The sequence below is a fragment of the Mustela erminea genome, chromosome 21 (assembly GCF_009829155.1).
Source record: "Mustela erminea isolate mMusErm1 chromosome 21, mMusErm1.Pri, whole genome shotgun sequence".
Classification (NCBI taxonomy): domain Eukaryota; kingdom Metazoa; phylum Chordata; class Mammalia; order Carnivora; family Mustelidae; genus Mustela; species Mustela erminea.
Window position 1 is genome coordinate 6,062,433 of NC_045634.1, and position 23,761 is coordinate 6,086,193.

At 50.0% G+C, this 23,761-nt stretch overlaps 1 protein-coding gene across 9 annotated transcripts in view; it reads left to right on the top strand.

Moving 5' to 3' along the window:
* FGFR1 (fibroblast growth factor receptor 1) overlaps window positions 1-23,761 on the top strand; it is a 46,976-nt gene that overhangs the window by 13,432 nt on the left and 9,783 nt on the right. For 3 of the 9 annotated variants that reach the window (XM_032328750.1, XM_032328752.1, XM_032328754.1), the window contains exons 3-7: window positions 17,027-17,293; window positions 18,682-18,771; window positions 19,042-19,214; window positions 21,291-21,414; window positions 22,369-22,559. In XM_032328750.1, coding sequence (XP_032184641.1) covers window positions 17,027-17,293; window positions 18,682-18,771; window positions 19,042-19,214; window positions 21,291-21,414; window positions 22,369-22,559 — 845 coding nt within the window. The remainder of the gene's footprint in view (window positions 1-17,026; window positions 17,294-18,681; window positions 18,772-19,041; window positions 19,215-21,290; window positions 21,415-22,368; window positions 22,560-23,761) is intronic. The other 6 variants (XM_032328751.1, XM_032328753.1, XM_032328755.1 and 3 more) reach the window with 3 other exon arrangements.

A 23,761-nucleotide genomic window follows, 5' to 3' on the forward strand; every position in this document is an offset into this window, starting at 1 on the left:
ATTTACAGCTTACTGCAGACATTCTCCTCCCACTGTCCACCCTGCCCCCCTACCTTAGGCCCCAAGTGGTTTAGCTGTAAGCTAAGTGCTCTACCTGGACTCTTAAGGGCCTGGAGTAAATCCCAAACTGTTTCCTCTCAGGAGAAGCCTTCTGGAGTCTGGGCTGCTCCTGAACTTGGAGGTTTGCTCTGATTTTCTAGCTGGCAGCAGCCAAGTAGGGGAGACCATTGCTGGAAGGCCCCCATGGTAGGCTTGTTTCCTCTTCATGGTAGCGCCTATCCTCAGAGCGCCCCTTCCTAGTTCTCGCTCTTCTTGGACTGTCGCCTTTCCCCTCGTCAAACGAAGTGCCCACCAGATGCGTGTTCCTTGCATAGTGTGCACAGTTGGGGTGAGACGTCTGTCCAGTTAGTTCCAAGCCCTGAGAAGGATGGGCTCTGGCAGAGCTTGAAACTCACTGCTCCTTGCTTATCCCACATACTGTGCTGCAGCTCGAGCCTCCTGGGATGGGTTGTGTAAAGGGAAGTGAACGTTGGGGCAGCCGGCAGCGCCATTTGAGTGACTGTGGCTCTAATTTCCTGGCCTTGGAGGTGTAGGCGCGTGGAGCCTCCAATGGGTGAGAGGGTCAAGAAGTTCCCTGAAGGTGGGCCTCGGGGGCTACAAGCTTGGACAGGGGGAGAGGTTAAAATCCACCAACACTGAACTTCCAGCTGTCTAATCAACGAAGGAAGTTGAGTTTAGAGCTTAGCCTTTCCCAGATTTTCTATAGGGTTGAAAATTAGCCTCTGGCTAATGGTCCCTTCAGTATTTGTTCACAGACTTCACAGATTTACTCTCTCCTCCTCCTCCCCAGTCCCCCTCCTTTCCTTCCTTCCTTCTTCCTTCTCTCTTCTCTCCATCCATCCATCTGGCCAAACAAGACTCTTCTTTTTTCCTTGTTTTATACAATGTATTCATTCATACATAACCCTTGTTTATCTGGGTTCCTTGTCACTATCTTTTTCTCCTCCTTTTTTGTAATTCCTACTCTTAGCTGAGGGTTTAGCTTAGATTTAGCCTAAGGCATAGCTTGAAGCCTTTTTTTGGCTCCAGATTAATTACTCTTTTTTTTTTTTTTTTGCCCCTTTCTCTGTAACTTTAACCTAGTACTTGGCTTTACATTATATGGAATTTTTAACACTTTGTTTTTTCCTCCCAGAGAGGAAAGTTCTGGGCATTCAGAAAGAATATTTTCATTGCTCTTTTATGATTTTTTTTTTAAGATTTTATTTATTTATTTGACAGACAGAGATCACAAGTAGGCAGAGGCACAGAGAGGGGGAAGCAGGCTCCCCGCTGAGCAGAGAGCCTGATGTGGGGCTTGATCCCAGGACCCTGGGATCATGACCTGAGCCGAAAGCAGAGGCTTTAACCCACTGAGCCACCCAGGCGCCCCTGATTTTTTTTTTTTTTTTTTTTAAGATTTTATTGGTTTATTTGACAACAGAGATCACAAGTAGGCGGAGAGACAGGCAGAGAGAGAGAGGAGGAAGCAGGCTCCCTGCTGAGCAGAGAGCCCGATGCGGGGCTCGATCCCAGGACCCTGGGATCATGACCTGAGCTGAAGGCAGAGGCTTTAACCCACTGAGCCACCCAGGTGCCCCTTCATTGCTCTTTTAAAACATGGATATTTAGGGTGCCTAGGTGGCTCTGTTGGCTTAAGCGTCTGCCTTCAGCTCAGGTCATGATCCCAGTGCCGAGACAGAGACCTGGCTGCTTCTCCCTCTTCCTTCTGCTCCGCCCCTCCCCCTTGTGTACATGCTCTTTCTCTCAAATAAAATCTTAAAAAAAAAAAAACAAAAAAACCCTGATACTTGATATGTCATCGAGGTTCATCGTAGGAAATTTAGAAAATACAGACATAAGAAAAGAAAAAAAAAAACCTTAACACTCACATGACCTAAAAATAATCACTCTTGGGGCACATGGATGGCTCAGTCAGGTAAGCATCTGACTCTTGATGTCAGCTTAGATCATGATCTCAGGGTTGTGAGATTGACCCCTTTGTGTGGGGCTTCGTGCTCAGCACAGAGTCTGCTTGGGATTCTCTCCCTCTCCCTTTGCCCCTCCCCCTGTTTGCAAACATACACCTCTGTACTCTGTCTCTGATAAACAAGTCCATAAATAAATAAAAATAATTATTGCTAACTGTGAATATATTTCTTTAGACTATTTTTTCTTGCATTTATACAAACATGACTTCTCAAAAATGGGATTTATATGGTATATATGGTTTTTAACTTAAGCATATAGTAGGATTTTTTATTTATTTTTAAGTAAGCTCTGTGCCCAATGTAGGGCTTGAACTCATGACCCCGAGATCAAGAGTTTCATGTTCTACCAACTGAGCCAGCCAGGTGCCCCAAGCATGTAGTATTTATTGTCCTGCAAAGAAAGTTTTTTCACTATGCTTAATAACTATATAGTATTCCATTGTATGCGTGTGCAAAATTTATTTATTTACCCAGTCCTCCACTGTTGAACATTTAGGTTATTTTCAGTAGTTTCCACTTAAATGAGCATACTTGACAAATAAAATTTGTCCATGTAGTCAAAGATATTTAAATTCTAGAAGTTTGAACACATACTGCCAGATTGCCCCAGAAAGATTATGCCAGTAAAGATCTTTTAAAAATAATAATAAATACTATTTATTGTACCTTCACACTCTGCATGCTTTACATTTTTACATCTTTACTCCACTGTCATGACTATAGGTTTTATTCCCATAATCAGATGAGGAAACTGGGATCCAGGGAGTTAATAAGTAAGTTGTCTGAGGTCATAGTTGGTGAGAAATGGAACTGGGATTCACACTGAAGTCGATCTGACTTCAGCATTTTTTTCCATTATAGTAAACTGTGTCCCTGTGTCAAATCGGGTTTCTCTTCCAAAATTCAAGCTGACCAGCATTTGAATTTGCTTGGTCAGCCCTTCTTTATCTCACAGGAATCAGGCTCTACCTCCCAAGTTCCCTTGCTCCATTCCATCCTTCCTTCCATTTTTTTAAGATTTATTTGAGAGAGAGAGAAAAGGAGCATGAGCAGGGGGGAGGGGCAGAGAGAGAAGCAGACTCCCTGCTGAGCAGGGAGCCAGACTCTCTCCCAGGACCTGAGCCAAAAGCAGATGCTCAACCAACTGAGCCACCCAAGCGCCCCTCTACCTCCCTTTCTGGGGTGGTGTGAACATATGTGTGATTGGGCTAAGGGCAGCTGGACATGCTTGCCTTATGCCATTTCTTATGTGACATTCTGCTTTCTCCTCAGAGGTTATGTGTGGGTCATAGGTCTGTGAGCTGCCCTAATGCAAGGGGTTCCCTAGCCTAGAATAATCAGTAGAACAAAAACCCCATTGAAGCTGCATTTTCCACTGCAGCCCAACCCTCCTGCTTGGAGGAGGTCTAGGATCAGAGGTTCTCAAAGTGTCAGATGCCACATGGGAATTTTCTTTGTAGGTCACACTTACTCTGGAATGTAATGGGGTTGTGCAGACACATAAACCACCTAGATTGCTTCCCAAGTGCTTGTGGTCCAACAATGTCTGATGGGTGGAAATAAACATGTCAGGCCGGAGTGCTGACATTGTTTTGAGGCTACCAGTATATATAACTGTAAGACATGAGGAAATACAGAGAGGAGGGAGAATCTTGAAAATTTTGGTTATCTTAGTGTTTACCTTCAACACATTAATGTTTTTTTAAAAGATTTTATTTATTTATTTGACAGACAGAATCACAAGTAGGCAGAGAGGCAGGTGGAGAGGGGGGTGTTGGGAGAAGCAGGCTCCCCGCTGAGCAGGAGCCAGCTGTGGGGCTCCATCCCAGGACCCTGAGATCATGACCTGAGCCCAAGGCAGAGGCTTAACCCACTGAGCCACCCAGGTGCCCCAACACATTAATGTTTTAAACAAAAATATATATTGTAATGTAGATGAACTCGTCACAAAATAATTTTAAAAATAATAATTTGTGGTCTGCTGTCTGAAGTATGCCTCCAGGAAAAGGGCATAGATTTATTAAAAGTTGTATGGTAAATATTTTCTTCCAGTTCTGTTGGTAACTCTGCGTAACCTTTTGGGGAAAAAGACACTGCAAGTCTTGGAAGGGCCTGTTATATGGGAGGCTGAATGCCTTTCCTGCCCCTAGCTTCACCGTGGGTGAGGCCCAGCCCTGACCAGTATTATTCTTACCAGACATTTGCAGACACAGTAAATGACCCATCTAAGAAATGTCATCAAAAGACTGTGTCAAGGGGTGCCTGGGTGGCTCAGTGGGTTGAAGCCTCTGCCTTTGGCTCAGGTCATGATCCCAGGGTCCTGGGATCGAGCCCCACATTGGGCTCTCTGCTCCGCGGGGAGCCTGCTTCCTCCTCTCTCTCTGCCTACTTGTGATCTCTGTCAAATAAATAAATAAAATATTTAAAAAAAAAAAAAAAAAGACTGTGTCAAATAAAGACATAAAACCCAGGTTATGAGGACATTTGAAACCAGAGGACAGGGCCTTTCCCTAAAGCGAAGGGACAGATTGACCATCATTTGTGGGTGTGTATGTACATCACGAAGGCAGAGGCTTAATTTTGCCTTTTGTTCACATCAGCATCTTAGAACATCTCATTTACACATTAAGTGTTCAATTAATACTTTCTGAACAATGAATCCATGCATGAACACAGGGAACCATCCATTTTTTTTAAAGATACCTAAAATTTCTCTTTTTTAAAAAAAAAGCATTTATTTGATAGACACAGCGAGAGAGGGAACACAGGCAGAGGAAGTAGGAGAGGGAGAAGCAGGCACCCCACCAAACAGGGAGCCCCATGTGGAGCTTGATCCCAGGGCGCTGGCATCATGACCTGAACCGAAGGCAGATGCTTAACGACTGAGCCACCCAGCGCCGAAAGATCCCTAATATTTCTAGTTTGCAAAAGGAGACGGTGGGAATAAAACCCTTGTCAGTAGAAAGATAAGGAAAATACCATGAGGAAGAGCTATTGCTGCCACATAGGGAGCACTTTATTTCAGCCTTTGGAGTGGTTCTTGGGTGTGTGAGGCTTGGCATCACCTGGCTGGTGTGTTTAAACCCAGAGCTCCTGGTTGTGAAGCTAGCTCTCACATGTTCCCTGCAGGTCCAGGAACCACACACTTTGAGAATCACTGGGGTCCGGTAATCTCCCAAAAAAGTCTATAAGGTGGGGGCGCCTGGGTGGCTCAGAGGGTTAAGCCTCTGGCTTCGGCTCAGGTCATGGTCTCAGGGTCTTGGGATTGAGTCCCGCATCGGGGTCTCTTCTCAGCAGGGACTCTGCTTCCCCCCCCTCTCTGTCTGCCTCTTTGCCTACTTGTGATCTCTGTCAAATAAATAAATAAAATCTTAAAAAAAAAAAAAAAGTCTGTAAGGTGGTTGTTGTTTCCATTTCACTGTTTAGGCATCTGACTCCGAGGTCAAACAAACAAAAAGTTGCAGAGATTAAACGGTCCGGAAGTGGTGGGGTTGAGACTTGAGTCTTGGCTGGTACAGTGCCTACAGCCCTAACCCCTGGACTAGAAGGTGGGCTATCAGGGAGGCTGGACAGAGAAAGATTAAGATTGGCAAGGAGGCAGATGGGAGAGCGGAAAGAGCCCTGAGTCAATTTGTGTGGGGGGGTACTGGGGGGGGAGAGGGGGGAGTAGGTTGGTCTGAAAGCTTTCCTCCCAGGGAAGGAGGTTCTCTTCTCTCCTCCTCTGATGTGTGGGGCTTTAAGTCAATTATCACCGCCTTTGGAATGCTGATCTGCTCTTAGCCCCCTAGAAGGGTCCTTTTGCATTGAGAAATCTCTGCTCCTTTATTGTTAGACTTTAGAATATAACCTTGGGAATTAAGGTTTATTTTCCTTTGGTTTTAGGAATTAGCTCTTGAACCTTAAAAGAGTCAGGTTCCTTAACTAACTACTGAATGAAGTTCTTCCTGTGGCATTCCAAACCTTCATCGATGTCATTTGAGCAGTCAGGACTGTATAAATGCCTGACGGGTACATCTGGAAGTGGCATTTCTTTTAGGATGTTAGCCCTTCTCCACTACCCTCTGGCTCCTGCTCCGTTTTTAAATAATTTATTCGCCTAGCTAGTTTTCCTGGGATAATATGTCATGAATCAAAAAAGTGAAATAAATTCTTCTAGAAAACCTGGGCTTCCAATTTTTTTCTTTGCCAGTCACAGTTTCTTGGCAACTCTCTGTCTTCCATTCTAAGGCTTTTTCTGGTAACAACACGAGTCCCAGAGAAGACATGAAGAGAAGGTGCCAGTGGCTGGAGCTCTGGGACCAAAACCCAAGTCCCTTTACTTAAGGCAAATTATCTTGAGGTCTCTTGCTTTCCCTCACACCGGAGGGAGCTGTGTGCTCAGGGAGGCACCAGGGGGCGGCAGTGAGTGATGCCCACCTCCTAAGGCCCAGCTGAAAAGTAGAATGTTGGTTAGAGCCAGAGGGGGCTCAGATCGTCTCAGGTCAGTCAGCCTTCCCATTTCACAGGTGAAGAAGTGGAGGCCCAAGGCCAGGGTGGGGAGGGGGTTAGAGATGACTCCACCATCGGAGTCACACCATAAGTGGTAGGGCTAGTCGTCTTTGTGATTTTCACTCAGGTATTCTTTCCGCTGTACTCAGCCATTACACCTGTGGTTCAGGAAGAGTTGGGGACTGTGGTTTTACAAGGATTTCAGATCCGGGATGTTGACATTGCCCAGAGTAGTTCTCTCTCCCCCACAGGGTTCTGGTTGTTCAAGAGCCCCCAGATTGTCTGAGCAAAAGAGTCCTCAGTGTGGATATTGGTCCCTACCATCCCCCAAGCCTTTGGTCCTGTTTTTTTTTGACCGGCTCTCTACCCACATAGTATCTCTGGTAGAAAAATCCCTGAACCATGTTCTTTCAGTTTCTTAAAGAGAACTAAATGCTCGCCTTTCAGGGTGTGTGAGGGAGAGAGAGGAAAATGAATATATGGTCCGTCCATGTGTCCCTCTGGGTCCTCACTGTCCTGGAGATCTGAAACAGACCAGTGGCCCCAGATTTTTAGATTTCATGGGTCAGTACAATCCTCCTCCCCCCCCCCCCCCTCCACCGACCCAGGTTTTGGGAACCTGCATAAGGGTAACAACATGTTTTACCATGTAAGAACATTTTTTTAAAATCCAGCACTGTTCACTGATATTAACTCTTGTTTTTTTCTTGTGATAAAAATATACATAACATAAAGTGGATCATTTTCACCAATTTTGAGCGTACGGTTCTATGGCATTAAGTACATTCATGTTGTCGTGCCACTTTCACCACGATACGTCTCCAGAACTTTCTCACACCTTCTCCAGTTGAACCTCTTGTTCCCATTAGACATGAACTCCCCATTCTCCCCTCCCCCAGCTCCTGGCAACCACCTTTCTGCACCATTTCATTTTAAAAGGATGTTTATCACCTTTATTCTTATATTGTAAGATAAGAGGCATTTTTTTTTTTTAAGATTTTATTTGAGAGAAAGAGCATGAGCGGTGTGGGGGATGGGCAGAGGGAGAGGAAGAAGCAGACTCCCCGCTGAGCAGGGAGTGGGTTTCGGGGCTTGATTCCAGGACCCTGGGATCATGACCAGAGCCCAGCGCAGGTGCTTAACCGACTGAGCCACCCAGGCGCCCCAAAAGGCGTTTCTTTAACATCAAGAAAAAGTAACCTTATGAAGAGTCCATTCTTTGCCCCCCTGCAGCCGGTGGTGACCCCGGGATGCTGTATGACTCAGACCCTCCATGCCACGATCAGATTGGACTGGGAGGGAAGATCGCTGGTACCCTGGAGTGCTGAGAGCCTTGGTGAAGTGTGCTTTCAATCATCCATTGAGGTTGGGGGTGCAGTGAAAAGACAAATTCTGGAACAGCTGAGTCTTCCACTAATTCATCAGCAAGTTTAGGGAGCTGCAACTTTTTCCTGCCCAGCTGCTGGTGCTTCCTTCCCCAAAGAAGCTCTGCTGAGCATGGGGGAGGGGAAGCCCTCCGAGGGGCCCTAGTAGGGGGTGGGGTGGGGGGGGAGGGCAGTGCATTCTTTAAGGAACCTGACCTGACTTTAAGGTCAGAGCCTAGCAGAGTGGGAGCTTCAGGGTTACCTCTTCCCTGTTGATTCATCTCACTCTCCTCCTCCCCCACCCTTAATGATCTTTCCATTACAGAGCCCAGACCAGGAAGTGCATGACAGGTCGCAGCTGCAGACACATGGCTGGGAGGCCTGGGCTTCGGGCCAGTGGTGGGAGGGTCTGAGCTCCCCTTCCAGCAGGGGGACTCTGCGTACGCATGCATAGGCACAATCACACACACACACCAGCAAGTTCAGTGGAAGGTGTTCTGTGTTATAACCGTTAGTGCTGGTTGTACTTTTGCTTTGAGTTCAGGATGTGATTTTTTTTTTAATGGATTTTATTTATTTATGTATTTGATACAGAGAGAGATCACAAGTAGGCAGAGGGGGGAAGCAGGCTCCCCACCGAGCAGAGAGCCCGATGTGGGGCTCAATCCCAGGACCCTGCTATCATGACCTGAGCCGAAGGTAGAGGCTTAACCCTCTGAGCCACCCAGGCACGCCCCAGGATGTGATTTTTAATAAAGGCAGGAGTAGATTTCCTCCTCTGTGTCCAGATCGCCTGGGCTTACAGCCCACATGAGTGGTCCTTACTGGGTTTGGGGTTCTTTGGGGGGGAGTTTTCCATCATTACACAGAGGCTCTTGAGCACCTATTCCTAAAATAGGACCCATCTAACATGGGACCCATCTAACAAGCTTCCTGGGTGTTTAGGGGAGTTAGTAGGCAGTTTTAATACCTCCGAAATGATCTGTTGTCCTCTGTGAGTCTATCAAAACGCAAGGTTCAGAACCTCCTTTGGGGGAAGGTGTAGTTGCGAGATCGCAAGCTTTGCAAACGCACAGGCCTGGCTTCAAATCACGGCGAATGAACAGAGCCCCCTTCATCTGACCGTCTTCATGGGAGATGATTCCTTCCACTTACAAGTTTGCTCAGGAAATGTTAATTTATCCTAAACTGTGTCCTAGGGGGGCAGTTGTCACACAGGAGTTTCTGTCTCCACCGCCAGCTGTGTTGTTGGCTTTCTTCCCTGAATCTGCCAAGGCCGGATTCCTCTGGTGCCAAATGTGAAATGGTGACACAAATTTCTAGGAACTGGGAGCATAGACTGCCCTTCCCCACCGCTGCAGGGCGTCTCCCTTTGCTGGGGGGTGGGGGTGAGTGGGTTCTAGGTTTCCTAGCACGACTTTGGTGAACTTTCCTCTTTCCTGAGCAACTCTTTTCTTCCTGGTAAGGTAGGCAGGAGGGAAGCAAAGCGTACCGAGAATCGCTTTGGGAAATGGATATAGGAAGAGATTTCTCCCCAGCTCCATCCGGAGCGTGTCAGTAAGCACTTGGCATGAGAGCTTCAGCTGGGAGACAGGAAGAAGGGAAATTTCTTTTAAAACAACTCTTTGGGCGCATTCCTTTGTTAATCACTTAATTACAGTCCTTCTCCCCAACGGCAGAGCACCCTGCCTGTGGTGGGAGGTAGGGGGACATGGGGGATGCTGGTGCTGAGAGGGGCACATCCCCAGGAGGGAGGAAACCACAGGTAGGACGAGGTATGGGATAGAAGCCTGCACACGGGGTCCAGCCCTGGGCTCCGTCCTGATGCCGCTCACAACATCTGTCAAAGTTTGCATAGACCTCTCTGAGCCCAGGGCACTTTCGACCTGGGTCTCCCAAGTGGGGTTCTGTGTGCCTGGGCCTCCTCTGGCCCAGCTACTGGGGAGCTGTTTTGGGGGGTCTGTTTTGGGCGGGCGCAGGGCCCTGGCTGAGGCTTTGGCCAGCGCAGGCGGCTCTGCACTAAATTACAGTGATGAGGTGGGACACACAAAAGACCGAAATCTTTTTTTAATAAAAACAAAACAAAACTCCGGCCCCAAGCCCCTGGGCTGCTGAATGGCGATGGCTTCCTGTCAGGATTAGCCGGGCTGCCTGGGCTTGTGTGCACTGCCTTTCTCCTCAGGAAATACCTTTAGTAAGCCCCGGTGGGGTCCCCATGGCAACGCGCGAGGGGACCTGCTGACAGAGGCCATTCAGCCCGCCATTGTTCCTCGGCCCCTTTGTCGGGAGCTGTATTGCTGCCCCTCTGGCAAACACAGCAGTTTGCACCGTTTTGTCAGACTGAATGTGGAGTTTTTACATTTTAATGGGTTCTTCTGGCAGTGGCCCATTTGCATGCAAAATGTTCCCTCTTACTTCTTTCCCTTTTCCTATTTAAGGGGGAAAAAAAAAAAAACTTACACTCCAAATCCCCTGGGTTGGGGGACTGGTGAGTGCTGCCCCATGAGGGTGTGGGACCCTGCTAATTGATTTGGTGTGTTCTTTCTCCTCTATCACACATGCCTCTGCTCCCCCATTTCTGCAGCTTTCCCCGGATGTTGGGAACATCGTGAGTTCAGGGAATCCCCTGTTTTTAGGGCTTCCTCTCTGCCCCAGCTCTTGTGGGAGGATAGTTGTTCCCCGGGATTTCGGTGAGATCCGTGCTCCGGCCCGGCCTTGCCTGACGAAAGTAAGTTTTCAGTTCCATTTCAAAGCCAAAATAACGTAATAAAAAACCTCTGCAGAGGGTTCCCGGAGCCCTGCCGCGCTGTTCTGTGTTCCTTTTAAGTTGCCTTCAAAGCCACCCCGAGTTCCTCCCCCACCCACAATTGCCCCCTCATTTATCTCTGGGGAGTTTGTGCCAAGACTGTAAACATTGCTGGACCACCAGTTCCCCCCACGTTCCTGAAGAGAATGGCCATTCTCCCCTAATTTTCTTGACCCAGAAATCCAAAATCAAAAGGGTTTCATAGGGATGACAGAAAATATGACCCCGAGACAACAAGCCCCGGCTTTGTTGGGGCGGGTTTTCCTCTGGAGTGCAGGATGTGGGTGACAGCACAGAGGCTAGAGAAGATGCGCGTTTATGGACCAGCCCACAGCCAAGCAGCGTGAATAAGTGCAAGATAAAGGCCGGAGAATCTGTATGTCTTGGGAGGGCACATTAAGAATAGGGTTGGAGACTGCAGTTCGGGGAGTGAATTTTCACGACTGGAGGAGTGAGGGAGAGAGCAGAGGGAAAAGGCACTTTAGGGGGAAGAAAAGAAGAGGGGCAGGGTGGGCATTGGCTTGGCTGAGAGATTGGACAGCTGAGCTTGGGTGGGGGGTGGCTCCAGATTCTGGAGGAGGAAGAAATGCACCGAGGGCCTAGGAGGTGTGAGGGCATGGAATGCGGGTGCCTGTGCAGACAAGTCAGGGTTTGAGCGCTGCACCGTTCTGATGTATGAGCGGGAGAGCTGGCCCAAGGAGAGGGTTGGGGAGCCCCCTTTGCCTGATGTTCTTAATTTTCTCAGCGAGTCAGGCAGGGGTCATCAGAGGTCATCAGCTCGGCTGTAAACTATTCAGAGGTGAGGGTCTCAGGAGCCAGAGAAGGTGTCTGGTGACTGATCCAGAATGGAGCCAGGGACACGGGGAGGGGAGGACGGTGCTGTCTACCTGTGGTGAAAGCCACATGAAGTACCTCGAGTGGGTCACCTGTCGCTCTACCCGGTGCTGGGTGAAAATTGAGACACTGGAGGGGCCCAGGCTGGGCAGACCCAGCATCGAGAGCCAGTGCTGACCCCTGTTGTGTGACTTTGAGAGAAATCCCTGAATCTCCATTTTTCATACTTAAATGGGAATGAACATGAATAAACGTGCCTCTTTTTTTTTTAAAGATTTATTTATTAATTAGAACGAGCAGTGGGGAGGGGCAGAGAGCAGGGAGCCTGATGGGGGGGTGCGGGTGGGTGGGGGAGGGGGGAATGCGGGGCTCCGTCCCAGGACTTGGAGACCATGATCTGAGCCGAAGCAGATGCTTAACCAACTGAGCCACTGGGGAGCCCTAAACCTGCCTTTTGAAGTATCAAGTGCCATACCAAAGTCCCGAGCCTGTCGCTATCATAGGAACTGTCTCCTAAGAATGACAATGTTCATGTATGGGTTTGGGCCTCAGCACAGGCCCCATTCCCCTACCTGGCACGGTGCCCACGGCTGGCAGAAGACTCCATGATTTCGAATCCAGCACTTGGCTCTGATGGGGTGTACCCAGGGCAGAACTGCCTGCTAGGGAACAGAGGTAAATTTCTGGCCAGTCGTGCCTTAGAAAATGCTACCTCCTGTTGGCTTGTTGGGGACCACAAAGCCCTGGTATTTTGGAGGAATATAGGAAGGGAAGAGGGACTCAGTAAGGCCCCATTAACAACATTCCTCTTGTTCCTCTACTTGAGAGCTCGTGGGAAACACTGCCCCTCCCCCCTCCTCTTTTTCTGGCTGGTTCCCTGAGGATTACTAAAGTGTGGGTCCCTGATCTGCTCTTGGTTTTTCTTGGGGGATAGAGAGGCTCTGTTAGAGAAACAAGATGGGACTGGTGATTGGTCTTAGGAATCCCTTTTCCTCTCATTAAAGGGGGTTCTGGATCCCGCCTACACAGCCTTCCACAGTGGTCTCATTCATGCAGCGAAGCAGGAGTTTTTGTTCACTCCCGGTTTCTGGAGAATTGACCAAGGTGTCAGCAGTCTTAACCTCTAGGGATATTCAGGTCCATCTCTAATCCTAACCCTAACTTTCCCATGTCCGGTGATGAGAACAGGGACCCTGTGCCTTGAGCATCAGAATGCAGAGCATCTTTTTCCACAATGTACTTTGAACACATGCACCTCAAACCTATAAGAGTGAATGTTGTGCGCTGACTCCTGGCCCAACACTTCCAGCCTCAGGCAAGGTCATCACAGAATCCAGATACCAAATGTCCTCCAGCCTCTTGTTTCCCACCTCATCTCTTGGGAAACAAGATGCTAAAGCAAGTAAGTGTTCTGGGTTGCTGCTTTCCTTATAGCAACCCCATTCTAGCTAATCAGGTTCTCCAAGATTGGAAGAACCAGGGCTTCAAGGGGCCAAGCGATAAACTGGTTTCCTTTCCTTCATCCATGACCAGCGCAATAAATTTGTCCACTCCTCTCTTGGTATCAGAAACCTAACAAGTGTAACCCTGGCCCATTGCTCTTGACCAGAGAAAGGCCAGCTCAGAGGAACTGGGGCCACAGATACAAGGGCCTTTCCCAGTGGGGACATAAATGGGGGACACTAGAAAGACCAAAAGGAGAATGGAGGGTAGGGACTGAATTGTTAGAGGCTTCCAGTGAGCAAGGACATCCTTGCATCAGCCACCATAAATAGGACTCCCCCAGGTCAAGACTGTTATTCGGCAGCGATGCAGACAGGCAGGGCCCAGGAAACCAGCAATTGCTTGGTTACCTTTCCATCTCCTCCTAGAAGAAAGTGGCATTGCCCCTGCTTTGTAAATAGAGATGTTGACACACAATCAAGAGCACTCCTAGCCATGAAAAGAATAATCCAGGAGCTGTGGGCTGATTTTTGGTTCCTCTTAAAATTAGCCTTTCCCAGGTGCTAAATTCAGTTGAAGATCTCATTGGGTGTTTTCTGTCTTTGGCATTGTTAGGCACTGTGGGAAAATGACAACAGGCACTTCTGCTCTGAGTTGGTTGCTGTTTCTTAGGAGAGGAACACATGGGCACTTGGGACTGTTTAGAAAACAGTAGACCCAGATGTCCATCAACTGATACACAGGTTCATAAAATGTAGAACATCCATACAGTGGAATATTAGTTGGCCATGAAAAGGAGTGAAGTAGTGAGACGTGCCACAACATGGAAGAACCTTGAAAGTGTTATGCTAAACGAAAGAAGACGCTGGCAAAAGATCATCAGTGTGTGATTCCATTGATGCGAAATACCCAGGCCAGGCAGATATCTCAGGAACAAAGCAGCAGTGGCTGGCTGTGGGTGGGGGGTTTCTTTTGGAGGGTGATTAGAAAATGTTCTACAGTTAGATTGTGGTGATGGTTGCATAACTCTGTGACTAATAAAAATTGAACTTCCGTGCTCTAAATGGGTGACTTTTATAGTATGTGAATATATCTCAACAAAGATGTTTTTAAAAGAAACGATACAAGATGGTATGTGATTGGGTGTGAATTTGTGTGGTTTGTGTAGAAACTGTGTTACAGTTAGGGTAGCAACACTGGGGCCAACAGCAGGCTTCCTGCTGGCTTTGATGGTGCACTTTGAGCCATGTCGGGCAGGGTGGAGTGGGGGAAGGACTAGAGCATCACAGAGCTGAAGGTCTTGAGCCAAAGTCAGTTTTGTTGTGAGGAGAGAGTGCAGTTGGTCTGGAGAACAGCCAGCCTTGAAGTGGAAGGTAGGGAGAAGGCGGCTCTGTGGGGGAGAAGAGCCTTGAATGCCAAGCAGGGGCTTTGATTTTATGGTGCAGGATCTTGATCAGGAGAATTAAGGGGCAGAGCACACCAAGGCTTAGAGCCTCCGAGGGAGTTGGAACTCCAGTGGCAGGGAAAAGAAAGCTGGTCCTTGAGACTTTTCATACATCCCCGTAAGTTGTGTTGGGGATCCAAGCTAGAATCAGCCAGAGCTGGTCTCAGCCAGGCCAGTGTCCCTTTGCTGCTTTCTCTCAGGGAAGTGCCCATGTTGTCATTACCACCTCTTTGTCCCCTGGGCCTGCCAAAAGAGGCTGTGATGCCAGAGGCTAAGAATTTGAGTTTACTGAGTTGACTGTTTGACCAACGGCTTGTACAGATTAGGAGCTGCAAAATATTTAATCAGTGAGGTCATTGGAGGGAGTGGAGATTTGATCAATAGGAGTGGCTCCTGTTTCCTTAAGGGTCAAGTCTGAACTGCTTTTTTTCTCCCTTCTTTTGGCAAAACCACAAACCGTTAAAAATGGAAAGAATAACTTTTTTTTAAGACCCACAAAAGCTTATTTTTAATCACTTATGTGGTCTGCTCACCTTTGTGGTGTTCCTCTTGACCTGATTCACAAAAATATAAATGACTGTTAGCCTAGTGGCTTCCAAACCCTTTTGAAGCAGCGCCCCCACTTCTGATGACTCACATATACCCAGTATTTAAGACAGCCCTTGGGTTGAAGAGGGTCAGGGCCCACTGCCTTGGCCCCTCTGAGGAAAGCAGCTGTTAGTCCCTGGTGTTGGCTGACGCCGGAGGGGTTCATTTCCTTCATTTGTAAGGTTTCTGGCAAAAACCTGGATAAACTCCAGAGTTGGCTACAGTGAGAATTGGAGAAGGAGAAAAGAAGGTTTAGGAAGGAAGAGGAGGAGACAGTACCTGTGTCCTTTTATGCATTGTTCACAAGCATTTATTAGGCAACTCTTTGAGTGCCAGGCACTGTACTGGGTGTCATCCCCATCCTGGGGACTTTCCTTCAGTGTGCAGTGCAGTGGGAGGGCACCTGACCCAGACTGGGAGCTAGAAGAGGCTTTGAGGCAGAATCCCCAGCCAGGCAGAGACCTGGAGGGCAGCTGAGAGCTGGCAGGACATGGGCCTCCAAGGGCCCTGGGGTGCGGGGATGGGAGAAAGTATGTGTTTCAGGGGCTCCTACTTGGGGGACCTGCAAGGAGTCCTGGCCGGAGCCCGCTGGTGGTTACCTGGGGTGTGGGGGGCTGAGAATGAAAGAAGGCTCCCAGGAGACATAAGTCAGGTGGTGGATAGGAACCAAAACAAGTGCACTTTTTTTTTTTTTTTTAATCTGACTGAGATCACAAGTAGGCAGAGAGGCAGACAGAGAGAGAGGAGGAAGCAGGCTTCCCGCTGAGCAGAGAGCCCGATGTGGGGCTCGATCCCAGGACCCTGGGATCATGACCTGAGCCGAAGGCAGAGGCTTTAACCCACTGAGCCACCCAGGCGCCCCCAGGTGCATTTTTTTTGTGGTCAGAGGGCTTCAGTGGGCAGGGATGTGGGGAGGGAGCGCCCCTGAGCATCCTGAATGGAAATAGAAGCCGCATTTTCCCCTGGCTAGTAAAGAGGGGGTTCCCAGGAGCAGGGGGTAACAGTGCTGGACAGTGGCCTCCAGGGCGTGCCTGGCCTCAGGCCTTCTTTGTCAGTGCCCAGTGCCCAGTTGCTGGTCGTGAGAGGGATGGATGGGTGGCTGGGTCGCATCAGATCTGTGAGCCGTGGAGCACCCGGCATCCAGGGCAGGAGAGGTGAGGGGGAGCGAATGTGTGTGACAGTGTGTTGGGGGCGGGGAAGGCGGGGGCTTGAGGGGGGAGCCCGGCAGTGGGACGAGGAGAAAGGAGCTTTGTGTGCAAGGGCTGCTGTAGCCAGAGCAAGTGTGGGCTTGGTGGCAGCTGCAGGCGTCCGCTCCTAATAGACTCAAAAGCTCTGAATCCTCTGGCCTGACACCTGTTAGCCAGAGGCTCCCCTGAGCTGACCTCTCCTTGGGTTGGCTCTTCCACTTTCGCGTCTTACACATCGGACTCACTGAGGGCCCAGACCCCTCCCTGCCAGATCATTGGACCCGAGAACCCCTGTTGACAAATTACCTTCTCTCTCCTTTAGGTGGGGGCTGCTGGATTTTTGAGGGACTGGGTTTGCTCAGCTGTTACTAGGGAAGGCGCTGAGGCTGGCCTAGCCCAAAGGAATGGGGTGTTCTCCTGGGAAGTGACCACTCTTGGCAAAGAACCGAGTGTTCTTTCTGGACACAAAGAAGCCCTGGTGTGGGGAGGTTGCGGGGGTGGGGGGGTGCGGACTGGCCTTCCTCCCTTCCCCACCCCCCCTCGAATGGAGGGAAATGAAAGTCAACTGCTTAATGCTGCTGTGGCTGCTTCCTGGCTTTGCCTCTTTCTTCTTTTGCCCTTTGTGGGGGAGTCGGGTAGAGGAGAAGAGGTGGGGTTCCAGGGGCCAGCTGTCCCCCACTGACCCCTACCCCGTTCCCTCCTCCAAGCTCTGTAGCCCCCAGGATGTCGCAGCTCCGTGCGGCTCGCCTAGCCTAACTCCCTTTGTCTCTCTCCCTCTTCCCTCTCCCCCTCTTCCCGCCCCATCCTCGGTTCCTCTTCCCGGCCCCCGTGGGTGGCTGCAGCCCAGCCCTGGGGAGCCCCCGTGGAAGTGGAGTCCTTCCTGGTCCACCCTGGTGACCCGCTGCAGCTTCGCTGTCGGCTGCGGGACGATGTCCAGAGCATCAACTGGCTGCGGGACGGGGTGCAGCTGGTGGAAAGCAACCGTACCCGCATCACAGGGGAGGAGGTGGAGGTGCGGGACTCCGTGCCTGCCGACTCCGGCCTCTACGCTTGTGTGACCAGCAGCCCCTCGGGCAGTGACACCACCTACTTCTCCGTCAATGTCTCAGGTTGGTAGCAAAGCCTGCCCTCCGCCTCTCCCCAGATCCATCCCTCCCACCCTCTCTGCTGGTTTCAGGGGGAGGCCAGCCTCCGCCCCTTCAAGATCTGCCCCCACTCTGCTTCGGAAACTGCTGCCCACTAACACTGCTCCCTGCCCGCCGCGTGGCTTAGCTCTCAGGGGTGACCGGCCGGTGTAGGCCTCAGGTCAGCGATCTGGCCTTCCAGGATCCGCCTTAGAAGTGACTGCTGATACACTTGGGTCAATAAGACACTGATTTTTTTCCACCATCGCTTGCCCAGATCTCCAGGTGCTACCTGGGACTCGGCCAGCTTCCATTCTGTCATTCCCTTGCCATTTGGACTTGGTACTTGGCTCAGGGGTTAGAGCCCCGGACTGTGTGGTGAGGTGGGTCCCTACTGTGATGGGAAGGATCCAGGTGCACCACCATACTCCCAGGCTTCATGGAAAACATCTGTCCTCCAGCTTCTGGAGCTGTATTAAGGGCAGCCAGGGAACCCCAGAGCTCTGTGACTTTGGGAATCTGCCACTTCTAGAACACGACTTTGATACAACTCTAGGGTTAAACAAAGAAGAGCTTGAATTTTTCTTTACACCATGTGTGCAAATTCAGGGTGAGGGCTGGGCATCACCTCTCCTCCAGGCATCATTTAGAACCTGCCCCCAGTTGAAGGACTTGCCTCCTTTATTTCCCTCCAGACCCCCAAAAGCATTAGGAGGGACTGGAAAAAGATCTGGCATGAACGCTATTTGGTGACCACACGTGTGTCAAGCCTTTTAAAAGGAGTGGATCCTTGCGGAGAAGTGTTGGCAGCTGCGGACTGTGGTGGGCTCCCTCTCTGCTCTGGTTATGAAGGGCAGCCCCAAACATTAGCACAAGTGTGGTGGAAAGATCCCAACTAGAAATTATTTGGGCCGTGGCTGTAGAAATGGCTTCTGGCCGTGGCGTGCCTAGACCTGTCTGGGTTTCTCAAGAAGGAGACACATAGTTTCCCTGGCTGCTCGTCCTGAGACCCAGCACATGTGGGTGGTGCTGAGTTTCGAGAACCTCTGAATGCAGGTTGGGATGGAATTCAAGAGGACCGGCTGCCCCTGATGGAACTGGCCAGTCTCGAGACTTCTGGACAGAGGGGCACTGTGCTGGGATGGGGAAGGTGGGGGACAGGCATAGAGCTTGCAGTTCTATGACGTTTCCATCCTGCAGAGCGACTGTCACTGAGGGCAGGATGGGACTGGGGTCCAGTATGGGGACGGGCACCTGCAATCGTCTGTAACCGGACTGGCCTTCATGTCCGTGGCCAGCTGTTGATATGGATGGAAACCTAGTGAGCCCTTTTCCTTCGAAGGGACCTCAGTTCCCCCTTCTGCTTCCCGTAGATGCTCTCCCCTCCTCGGAGGATGACGACGATGATGATGACTCCTCTTCAGAGGAGAAAGAGACAGATAACACCAAACCAAACCGTATGCGTGAGACACTGTTTCCTACCTTACTGCCCTTTGGGCCGGGCGTTGGGTTTGAGTGGGAAGGGTGAGGCTTGGATGATTGTTGGGAGAATGGGAGGAGAGGACACATGGGATCATGAGGCTTCGCCCTGGGGTCCCTGGGGTGCCCTGGTTAGAGCAGGCACTATACACAAGTGTTGGGCAGATAGGCAGGACACCTCCGGGTTCTAACCAAGGCTCCTGCTCCTGAGCCTGACTGGGCCCTGCCTGTCTCTCTTGGCTTCTCCTGGGCAGCCGTGGCTCCATACTGGACATCCCCAGAAAAGATGGAAAAGAAATTGCATGCGGTGCCAGCTGCCAAGACTGTGAAGTTCAAATGCCCTTCCAGTGGGACTCCCAACCCCACACTGCGCTGGTTGAAAAATGGCAAAGAATTCAAACCTGACCACAGGATTGGAGGCTACAAGGTACGTGTGTATATATGAAAGTTGGTGTTAAGAGGAACAGGAGAAGCTCCTTGGAAAATCCCTGTTATATGTCATTAATTGTTTAATGATTTCTAACTATAAAAGCAGGGCACTTTAGAAAAATTTCAGGTACAAGAAACTGCAAATGAAGCTTTAAAATCTTTTCAGTCTTGGAGCACCTGCGTAGCTCAGTGTTAACCGTCCAACTCTGCTCAGCTCATGATCTCAGAGTTGTGAGATCAAGCCCCTCATCGGGCTCTACACTAGGCGTGGAGCCTGCTTGAGATTCTCTCTCCCTTGCCCTGCCCCCACCTTGTGTGCTTGCTCTCACAAAACAAAAACCTTTCAGTCTTTTTTTCTATGTATATGGTTTTTATATAATCACACTGTGTATATAATTTCTTGTCGCTTGTTAACATTATAACATGAGTCTTTCACCATGTGGTTGAGAGATAATTTTTCATGGCTGCATAATATTTCATTATTAAAATGTCTCATAATATAACGACCTGTTTTGTGGTATTTGTCATTTTCTGGTTTTTCACTAATGTAAATCACATTATGGTAAATATCTTTGTACATAAATCTTCGTGTTTTTAAAGATTGCTTAGGAGTGAAGTTACTAGACCAAGTATAAGAATTTTTTTTGAGCCCTTCATGCATATTTTGCATCACCTTTTTCTCCTCCAGTAATTAGGTAATTTTACTCACTCATTTATTTCATTTTACATGAACATTTCCTGAACACATGTCTTTCCAGAGAGTGTACTGGGCAGTAGAGTTCCAAGTACATCAGGAAGATTTGATATTTTATTTATTGTGATATTTGCTTTAATGGAGGATGATGTAATGAGCAGGAATATGATTTTATTTTTAAATTTTATTTTATTATGGTAAGAATTACTTTCCCAAAAGAAAAAATTAGTTCAATGGGAATGGCAAGTTCCCCATACCTGAACCAACAACTTTGATGAGAAAAGTACTTCACTCTTCTCTTATGTATTGTTCTGCTTGTTAGCAGACTTCAGATTTTCATGTATTAATCAGCGATTTTTGTTTCCTGCTGTGTGATTGGTCTGTCTGCATCCTTTGCCCATCTCCGTCTCTAGGAGGAACTTCTTCCTCCTTAATCACTTCTTTAGACTCTGATCATCCTTCTGCCCCATCTCACCTCGCTGCTTTTTTGCCATTAATCTTGTACAAGGAAAGCAGATTGGCTCAGTTGGTGGTGTGCGATTCCTGATCCCAGGGTTGTAAGTTCGAGCCCCACGTTGGGTGTAGAAGTTGCTTTATTTATTTATTTATTTATTTAAGATTTTATTTATTTATTTGACAGATCACAAGTAGGCAGAGAGGAAGGGAAGCAGCCTCCCTGCTGAGCAGAGAGTCCAGTTCGGGGTTGGATCCCAGGCCCCTGGCATCATCCCCTGAGCCGAAGGCAGAGGCTTTAACCCACTGAGCCACCCAGGCACCCTGGGATTGCTTTAAAAAAAAAAAAAACTTCAAAAAGAAAAGGAAAGCAGAGATCAGGAAAAATAGGGAAACATTTTAAAGTAATTTATGCAACACTTGCTGTGTGCAAGGCAGTGTTCCTGACCACAGAGAATTTCTAGTCTAACAGGAGGGCATGCATCCTTGAACACTTGTCACAAAAAGTGGGCTGTGATCAGGGGCCCAGAGGGATAGTGAGAACCATTCTGACCCAAGGTTGGGCAGGAGGAGAGGGTTCTTGGAAGAAGAGGGCAGAGGCATACTGGGCTGAACTCCGGGAGGGGCAGAGTGGGAAGAGCCTGGGGCATTTGGGAGAAGGCGGGAAACGCGTAGGTCAGAGGGCAGGTGGCCCTGGCTGTTGCAGGCGGATGTCCAGAGTTCCTTATACCCGCCTGCCCATGCACCTGATGGGTTCTTTCAGTACACGTGGACCGGGGGCGGGGTAGAGGGGCGGTCTCTGCCCTGTCCTGGCCCACATGCCGCAGGGGGCCCCAGGCTGGGACTGGAGGGTAAGTGCCAGCGGGCGCTTCTGCCTCCGTTCTCCTCCAGACCCGCAGTGGAGCGCTCTGGCATGTCTCCCCTCAGGTCCGTTACGCCACCTGGAGCATCATAATGGACTCCGTGGTGCCTTCGGATAAGGGCAACTACACGTGCATCGTAGAGAATGAATACGGCAGCATTAACCACACCTACCAGCTCGACGTCGTGGGTAAGAAGGCCGCGGCGACAGGGTGAAAGGAGCTGTGAGGAAACAGAGCAGGGCTTGGAGAGAATGGCCAGAGTGTCCAGGCTGGCACAGACATCGGTCAGCTCTGTCACCAGAAGCCGGTTTTGTGCCTGGTTTGTGCATTTAGTTGAGAGGCTTGGATGCTGCTCTGGCTCCTGAAAGGTGAAAGGTGTTGTGGCTGGTGTCCCATGAGGGGTGACCAGAGTGGGGGTCACACGGCATTCCGGTGGCTGCTGCTTCGTGGACAGTCTGCTGAGGGGTGGGGACTTGGGCCCTGGCAGTTCTCACGGGCCCTGCGAGGTCGGCATGATGCTTCCTGCTCCACAGAAGAGCAGACGGAGGCTCCGTAGTGCCGGACCCCAGCCCCGTGCCGACTGTGGGGCGTTGCAGGAAACTCGAGGAGGCCCAGCACGGCTCTCGGTGGTCTGCTGTGGCAGACCCTCATTCTCTAGAGATCTTAGGGTAAAGAGCTGCCCCACCAGCATTCTTTCTTGGCTTTGAGGATATGGCATGAAGAGAATCTTCTGGTCCAGCCGGAAAGGACCAGAGATTCGGCACTGCTGGTGAACTCTGAGTGCTGCTAGTGTGCTGTTCTTGGGCCACACTTGCAGGAGCAAGTCTAAACTCCTCTCTGTAATTTTTGTTAGGGAGGACTGGGGGTGTGACCAAAGTGATAGGGTCTCCATTTAAGGCAGGAGAGACTTCTGGTGCCTGTGAAAATGGATGCATGGCCGTGCGGAGGAAGAGCTTCTTCCCTCTCCCGGCTCAGAGTTATGGGGCTAAGGCTTGGCAGAGACTGGAAACGCTCTGCTCACTGGAAAAGCCGAGGGGAGCTCACTTCTCTTTGGCGGTCTTGAGGATGCCCTCTGTCAGCATCCCAGCCAGAAGCAGGCCAAGGCAGGGCCTCATGAGTCTCTCCTGTCTCTTCCTCCACAGAGCGGTCCCCTCACCGGCCCATCCTGCAGGCAGGGTTGCCTGCCAACAAGACGGTGGCCCTGGGCAGCAATGTGGAATTCATGTGTAAGGTGTACAGTGACCCACAGCCCCATATCCAGTGGCTAAAGCACATCGAGGTGAATGGGAGTAAGATTGGTCCAGACAACCTGCCTTATGTCCAGATCTTGAAGGTAATCTAGGCCCCGGTCCCTGTGGGCTGGGTGCTGGGAAGGAGACCTGTATCTCCCTGGTCCCCAGTGGCTATGGTCAGTCTTAGTACCAGTGACTGGGATGCATCACTTACCCTTCAGGCACATGCTCCGTTTTAAATAGGGACCTAGCCACATTCCCCAGAGCTAGTGACAGGTCACAGAGTGGCCGTGCAGTGGGAACTGAGGGATGGGGAGGCCACTGCTGGTTTCTGGGGAGCCATGAGAGTGACTTTGCTCAGGCTTTTGGCTCAGCTATTTTCAGGGAAGGCATTTGGATTCCTGATCTTCCATTGCCCAGGACCAAAGCCTTTCCAGCAAGCGTTTCCCAGCTTTCACCCTATCGCCCAAGTCACGTCCTTTCTGGCGAGTGAGTGAACGATAAGGGCACGACTCTTAAGTAGTGTTGGAAAAGCAAGGGCTGCAGGTAGATTGTAAACAGCATCAGGAGTAATGGCCTTCTCTTCCTTTTCCTCACTCCCAGACTGTCATTGTCCCCGAATGCTCCTCTAATCCAGGGAAGGTAATTGCCTAATTCCCCCAGTGGATCTCGCAACAAGACGTAACCGGGGGCTGGCTAACTCTGGTCCTAGAGTTAGACCTCCTCCTCCCCCGGCTTGGCCCTCCCAGAGTTTTACGGCCATCCCTTCTCTTCACTACCGGTGCTGAAACCGCTGTGTCAGAGAACAAGGCCGTGGCCTTGGCCCTTGGCTTTTGGCTCCCTTCAGAGTCCCTGCCCTAGACCCGGACAAGTGGGCCTGACACAGATACAATGTGTGACTAGGGGCAGCCATTTTCTTTTTAAGTTTATTTTTTCAGTCAGATGCTTTGGGCCTTCGAAGTCCAGTTTTGTCCTACTGAGAAGGGAAAGATGGTAAATCTCACTACCGTCTCCCTTGCCTCAGCTCCCTGGGCCTGCCTTAACCTTACATGGGAGCGAAGTCTGGCCACGTCTCAGTGTGTGTCCCACTGACTGGCTTGTCGTTGGTTTGTTCTAGCATTCGGGGATTAATAGCTCGGATGCGGAGGTGCTGACCCTGTTCAATGTGACAGAGGCCCAGAGCGGGGAGTATGTGTGTAAGGTTTCCAATTATATTGGTGAAGCTAGCCAGTCTGCGTGGCTCACTGTCACCAGACCTGTGGCAAAAGGTAATGGGGAGCTGGATGGGGCCCTGTGCTGGGAG